Raw genomic sequence first — 7,886 nt, 5'->3', positions numbered from 1 at the left:
CTTCTTTCATTTTGTTATTGGAGTATCGAGAAGGAAAGTTAATGCTTCAGAAAAAAAACCTCGTAATATATTTGGTTATTTTCTATTGTAAGGCTTGTTTGCAGTTCAGTGAGGGATCCTTGTCTTTGATATAATTTAGTGAACAAAAAATTTTTTGAGTTGTTAAATAGGATAAATTATTTTTGAAAGTGTTCTTTTTTCTATTTTTCTTTTGTTGTTCATTTTAGGGAAGAAAAAACAAATATTTTATTCATGATAAATTATTTAAAATAATGTATGCCTGAGAAGATTTAAACTTAAGCGAGTATTTACCGGATTTTTAATACAATCATCTCAGTGTTGTAAAATTTAAATAATTGAATTTATACCAATACTGATTTTGAAATAATTTTCATTACAAGTTTGTATAATAAGTAGTGTTGGATTGTCTTAAGACTGATGTCCATACAAGTTTAGCCTCCTAAACACCATTTGATGTAGAGTCAAGTAAATAGTTCAGCTGCTTGCTTTTGAAGTTCAGTGAGGATCCTTGTCTTTGATATAATTTAGTGAACAAAAAATGCTGGTATGTCAGGTTTTTTTTTTATTTAAATATAGGTACTTAATAGCCTTAGATAAATGTGAAGCGTACTATTTTTTACTACCAATATCTAGAATAATTTCTTCCATATCAAACATCCAGTTTTTATATGGCAGACTTCGATTTTCTTAAATAATTATTTGAGAAATTAATCCTTTCTCGGAAGGATTTTTCTATTGTAAATCTTAAAAAAAGAAAGTCATTTATTTATTCATTTATGTTTATGTTCTTCTCTCCCTCCTTACTTGTCACAGCTAATTATAGTTGACCTAATGAAAGGTCATGCCAGCTAAGCTGTTCTCCTTCAAATCATTTTTCAAATTATAAAGGTTGCCAGGTTGAGATTCAGTTTTTTTTTTTAACATGCCCAAAATATAGACAATTGTCAAAACAACTGGTTTGCCTCAAACGCGAATAATAGCCTGTCTGGTAATATTGGAATCTATTTTGACATTTCAAAATTCCGTAGCTTTTTATTAAGTTACACGTAAATACAGGATGGTATTTTATTGTAACTGTTTTTATACCAAAGAATAATTGAAACTGTTAAAAAATCAAGTTAGTAATTAAGAAAATTGAAAAAATAATGTTTTTGGATCATCCATGAAGTTTTGACCTTGAAACTATATTTATATTTTTTTTCATTTTTTCAACCCATCCTTTGTTTTGGATTCCCCTTGTGTGGGAATGAAAATTATAAGTCAACATTCTTTGACTCTAGAATTCAATGACTGATCCTTAAAAATAGAGCGTCTGTTTCTGTTTTTCTATGAAAAAACTATAAGTGTAAATTATATGTAAATTCACTCTAAATACTGAGTATTGAAAACTGATTAATCACGGTATAAAATCATTAAACACCACTTGAGCATTCGAAAATAAAAAACTTTTTTACATGTTACATTAATGACTAAAGAGATCAAATTAGTTTGAAATAAATTTATTTAGCATTAAAAATAAATAAGTAAACTAATAAATATTATCAGAATGAAGCTTAAGCGTGGTAGACGGGAGCAGGGTGGTAGACGGGAGCTGGCTTGTAGGGAGCTGGAGCAGCATGGTAGACGGGAGCGGGCTTGTAAGGAGATGGTGCAGGGTGGTATGGCTCGTATTTGGCCTCTCCGGAGTAGGTAACGTCAGCAACATAACCAGAGTAAGCATCAGCAACGTTGTAGGACACAGTTTGGATGCGACCGTCGGGAAGGGCAACAGAGTACTTTCCTTGGGTGGAGTATCCATCACGGGCCTCATCAGCTCCAAAGTTGAGTCCAGCATATTCATCACTGACAGCATATTGGTATTGGTAGACGGCGGGATCTTCCTTGTAAGAAGGAGTTGGGTGGTAGGGAGCGGGTTTGTAGGCTGGAGCAGGATGATAAGGAGCAGGAGCTGGATGGTAAGGAGCTGGTCTGTAGGGATCAGCGGGAGCGGACATGGCAACAGCCAAAAGAGCAGATAAGGCAATGAAGGACTGTCAAGAAAAATAAAGTATGGTCAATTTATTATTCAAATTTGAGGATTTGGTTTCCCATTGTTACTTACTTTCATGTTGATTGAATTAGAGTTAAAAAACTAATGTTTTTAGTCTTGATACTTTGAGTATTTATACGCATTTTTAAGAAGAAAAATAGAACCACAAACGCATTTTTTATTTTTGTAGGGCGTGTAGTGCAACAGGGCAACACTACGATATGTTGACGCAGTTATTTTGTGGGAGAAAAATTCACTTCCTCTCCATAGTTATCTTAGTCGATATTCTATGTCAAATTGATAATTACTAAGAATAAATACCTTTTGAGAAATTAATCAATGAAACATCTATCTCATAATAACAATTATATCATATCATATTTATGATATAATAGTTTCTTCCTTTTACCACTAGAAGTATTTACTCATAAAGAGGAAATGATCATATATGGAGCTGATTTTAGAACTACATACATCAACATGCAGTGGCTATAAAATAGAAAATTTTCTCCTAAAATAACAAAAAAATAACGCCAATTAAGTTTTGATTCTTTTTTTAAGTTAGAAAAATGGATATTAGACTATTTCAAAATAGAAAAACACAATAAAAAATTTATATTTTATTTCTATTTAGGCAAATCTACGATAATGTAGATAAATAAAAATACTGTGATGTTGATATTGACAGAGTTAGTCGAGATTAAATATTAAGGAATTGTGAAATATGTAGACGAAATTTCAGAGATATTGAACAATTACAAGAGTTGCATAAAGATTGGTCCTACAGCTGACTCTAATTAATACATACATGACTGATAGGATTGCAGTCTAATCAGTTATTTTGACCGATCCAATACTTATCATCAAATTTGGGTTTATATGATAACTCATAAAATACATAAAGTGAAGGAATAATTGGCACCGTCAAAAAAAGAAAGTAGTTTACACAAACATGAGAATTGTAATAGTTTGGTATGTTAAAACATAGATGCTGCTTCAAATATTTTTATTTTGAAAATCGTAATTCTTTAAGTAATAATTAATTACTATAATTATATGAATTTAGAAATTTCAATAGGTTAATAAAATATTTTTGAACAGACTATTTTATGAAGTATATTGCTATTTTTCAATTCAAATTTAATTTTTTGTTTTGCATTTTAAAATATTAATGATGGATTTAGGATATTATTCTGACATTTCTAAAAATGACTTAATTTACTTTTACAAGTATATATATTGTTAAGAGAAAAAAATATTTATAATCTGAAGTCTAATGAAAAAAATATTTGAAGGTAAAAACAATATATATACAACTTGTTGTGCGCATTTATCCATTGTAATAGTTAAATAATATTCAGTAACATATAATAGATTTATAATTCCTTACAAATTGATTCGAATTTGAACAAAGACAGAAATGAAATATATTATATAAAAATTTTTAAATAAAGGAAAAGTCATGTTGGATCGTAGTTTATTGAAAATAAGTAGTGTAAATACCAAAGTGAAAAGTCGGACATTACGGAGTAATCAACAAAATATAAAAGTAAGTTATATTTTTTTGCTGTATATGTTACCAAAATTGACTGAAATGAAATGCTTTAATCACAAATGGCTTTTCCCTACCTCATCCTTTCAATTCAAAAAGAGTATCCAGTAATCATCAAATGTTACTATTAAAGGAATATTAAGTTTTTTGGAAAAGTATACAATGGAGATAACTCTTCTTCCGAGGTTTTACTCTTTAAAAGATTTAAAAAAGGTGGTAATCGGTAGATACAACTAACAATGAGCCTGGAATAATAAAGTATGATATAGCATGTCACACTGAAGATATATGACAATAAATTATTGCAAACGAACATCTTCAACAAATTCTTACGAGAGGTGATAAGAAATAATTTTTTCATAATATTTCATAATGGTACTACAAAATGTAGAATAAAATTTATAAGACCCGGCCCAATCCATTTAAGTCTTTAGTTATCTAGTTTAAATTTTTTCTTATTTAAGTCGCTGTTTAAATCATCTCCAAAAGAGGAAGGATGAAAGCAGAATATTTATATCTTTATCGTTCAAATATATTTAAAAGCTTGAATCTCTACTCTTACAGCCTCAGATGATCCATTTAATTAATTGAATTGGATGACATCACTGCATAATTATTCCAAAATCAATAGTTTTTTTTAATGGAATTTTAATTACGTTTCAAGCACTTATAGTTTTTATCTTAAGAGTTTTTTGGTAGTCGAGTCAGTTTGGCATCCAAAAAGAAAATATTATTTGAAATAAAAAATAAGAAAAATTAATTTCAAAAGTTAAAAAAATTTGCTGCAAGCAAAACGAAAAATAACGATTCATAAGGTATAAACTATTCATATTTTTATATAAATAATGCTAGGTTAAAACAAATAAAATATGTATCGAAGGAAAGCAAACAAAAAAATATTGATGATAATTGACTGTGAAATCTTATTTTTATAAATTATTAGTTTTTAAATGGTCGACCTATCTCTAAACATAGCTCAATTTGGGATGCAGTTTGCATATTTTTATATTATATATATTGAATATTTTACATCAAAAAGAAAAAAAAACTTGTCACTCTATGACTTCAACAATTCAACAAAATGAAAATATTACATGAAAAATCTTAAAATCTTCGAACTGAAAAAAAAGGTATATATTGAACTTTTTTTTCAAAACAACAAATATATTTCTTAGAGTATACATAAAACATAAAAAGTTTAGTCGTTAACTGTTTTCACATTAATTGAAAAAGAAATCACTTTTTTTTTAATTTGAAATTTTCAAAAGTTCGAGGTCGATCAAGTACTTCTAACCATCGTTCAACTTTACGCAAACATTGTCATTTGTATTATTTTATCAAAAGGAACATATTTGACCTAGCTACTTGGACATTTCAACAAAATTAAAAATAAACATTACCCCATTGCTGTGCTTTAACACTATTTTTTCCAATTCAGAATCAGTGTAAAATTATTAAATCAAAAATGGTTTTTGAATAATTATTTTGGTAATAACAAAATTCGAGTCATATTTTCCTCTTTAACTCACAAACTAAGATGAAATTCACAAATAATTTTGATAGCTGTCTTTGGAGGGTTGGGAGAAACTTTGACTTAGGGTTAAGACAGGAAAAGATCACCTCTTCTTTTATAAGGCACTACTATTTTTGGAAAAATAATATATTTGAATCTTTTTTTTTTTTAAATATATTAGAAATTAAGTTTTTCAAATTTATTTCCAAAATATTTACTATTGTAAGAACGCCTGGGGATTTTTAATTTTTTTTAAATGTACTTCTTGAGAACAACTAAGGGTTTGGAATTTTTTTTCTATAAAATTTATTTTCTGTATCAAATGGGAAATTTAAAAAAATGTTATTTTTTCTCAATAATCGTGGGTTTTAAAAAAAAGTTAATTATCAAATCGTATATTTGAAAATTTTTCTCAAAAAATTTAATATTTGAAATTTGATTTAATGTTTTTACCAATAAATATCATTTAGAAAAAATATAATAGTTGTATTTTTTTTTTTTTCAAAAAAATTCTAAAAGCTAAGCCCATCGTCCCCCCACAAAATATAATCTGTGGACGACCCTGATTGCCAAAAAGGTATTTTTAACTATTAGTTAAATATTAAAGAATTGGAATGGTATTTGGCATTGGGAATTTTTATATGAATTGCATTGGAATCGGAATTGGGATTTTTTTTTAATCTTACAGAATGAATATATGTAAATATATATTTAATAAATATTTTTTTTAATTTGGAGGGGTAGAGCTTGAGCTCTATTAAAAAGAAGCTAACGACCTCCATGATCCTAGGTATATAATGAAAGTTAAATAAACGGTACTTTGCAGACTGTAAAAAGAGGACAGGCTTGTACAGAAGGAAACAATTAGTCTCCCTAATTTAATTTACAATAAGGATATTCTGTTATATAAAACATGTATAAAGTAAGTCATTTTAAAAACAAAGAAGGATCAAAATAAAATTTATACTTATATTTTAACTGTAAGATTATCAACAAGAATGTAAATTCACATTTTGTGACATGGTCTTAGAGACTTCATGACACCTATTGTATAATTGATATTGTACGGTAAACAATTTGGTTAAGTTAGTTAAAGGATGTATTGAAGAGACCTTTTAACATTTTTTTATGTCACTTTTGCAATCGAACTATTTTAAAATTGATTTGATGATCAGGAAAGTGCACCTGGAGATAAATGATACTAGCTCAAATTGGTCCTAGATTCCTGTAGGTCTCGAGAGACCTGCGAATCGAACGTCAGATCTCTTGACGGTGTTCGACTATAATAGATTGATCATTGTTTATAATCATTAAGTAAGATCACCCATAATTTTTTCTAAAGAAGGGATAATGTAGCGCTCGCTTGTCCAATTTTAGAATATTCGTCTTTTCCCGCCCTAAGGTGACATTAATTGGCCCGGATGTTTATTTTTGGAAATCAAAAATATGGATCCCTAGCAATATGATAATTGTAAATTCTCTAAAAGCAGAGTGGATATCTCTTATGCAGACCCTGTTTTTACAATCCCGGTTCTTGTATTGACCAATTAACAATAATTCATATCTACTATGTCAACTGTTAATCTTTCTATGGTGTTTTATTATACCGTTAATCCTAGCTTTAATTTTAGGAATACTATCATTTAAAAGTGTTTTCAATCACTACTCAAGGAAAACTTGAAGGAAATTTGGTTATCATTAGAGCATCAAGCTTCTCGACCTATATTTCTGCGATATTTTTTACTTACAAGCTTCTCTCCTATAAATCTTAGCTATTTCTATAATAATAATTTATAGAAAACTTCATATTGCTTTTGAATAAAGACTTTGCCAAGGTCGAAGTTAGAGCCTCAACAAAATAATTCAGTGAGATCCACTTTTAATATTTACTATTTATGGTTTTTTCACACTAAAATCCGTTAAATAGGATAAATTATTTTTGAAAGTGTTCTTTTTTCTATTTTTCTTTTGTTGTTCATTTTAGGAAAGAAAAAACTAATATTTTATTCATGATAAATTATTTAAAATAATGTATGCCTGAGAAGATTTAAACTTAAGCGAGTATTTACTGGATTTTTAATACAATCATCTCGGTGTTGTAAAATTTAAATAATTGAATTTATACCAATACTGATTTTGAAATAATTTTCATTACAAGTTTGTATAATAAGTAGTGATGGATTGTCTTAAGACTGATGTCCATACAAGTTTAGCCTCCTAAACACAATTTGATGTAGAGTCAAGTAAATAGTTCAGCTGCTTGCTTTTGAAGTTCAGTGAGGGATCCTTGTCTTTGATATAATTTAGTGAACAAAAAATGCTGGTATGTCAGGTTTTTTTTTTTAAATATAGGTACTTAATAGCCTTAGATAAATGTGAAGCGTACTATTTTTTACTACCAATATCTAGAATAATTTCTTCCATATCAAACATCCAGTTTTTATATGGCAGACTTCTATTTTCTTAAATAATTATTTGAGAAATTAATCCTTTCTCGGAAGGATTTTTCTATTGTAAATCTTAAAAAAAGAAAGTAATTTATTTATTCTTTTATGTTTAGGTTCTTCTCTCCCTCCTTACTTGTCACAGCTGATTATAGTTGACCTAATGAAACGTCATGCCAGCTAAGCTGTTCTCCTTGAAATCATTTTTCAAATTATAAAGGTTGCCAGGTTGAGATTCAGTTTTTTTTTAACACGCCCAAAATATAGACAATTTTCAAAACAACTGGTTTGCCTCAAACGCAAATAATAGCCTGTCTGGTAATATTG

At 28.3% G+C, this 7,886-nt stretch overlaps 1 protein-coding gene across 1 annotated transcript; it reads right to left on the bottom strand.

The window, feature by feature from the left end:
• Positions 1 to 1,504: 1,504 nt before the first annotated feature.
• Positions 1,505 to 2,162, bottom strand: LOC121123298 (uncharacterized). Its single transcript, XM_040718422.2, has 2 exons — positions 2,123 to 2,162; positions 1,505 to 2,051 (listed from the first exon to the last, which is right to left on the bottom strand). The coding sequence occupies exons 1-2, from the start codon at positions 2,126 to 2,128 to the stop codon at positions 1,575 to 1,577; spliced, it is 483 nt and encodes a 160-aa protein (XP_040574356.1). The 5' UTR covers positions 2,129 to 2,162; the 3' UTR covers positions 1,505 to 1,574.
• Positions 2,163 to 7,886: the final 5,724 nt, after the last annotated feature.

This window comes from Lepeophtheirus salmonis, chromosome 8 (genome assembly GCF_016086655.4).
Source record: "Lepeophtheirus salmonis chromosome 8, UVic_Lsal_1.4, whole genome shotgun sequence".
Lineage (NCBI taxonomy): Eukaryota > Metazoa > Arthropoda > Copepoda > Siphonostomatoida > Caligidae > Lepeophtheirus > Lepeophtheirus salmonis.
Note: the sequence above shows the minus strand (reverse complement) of the source record. Positions and strands in the feature narration are given on the sequence as shown.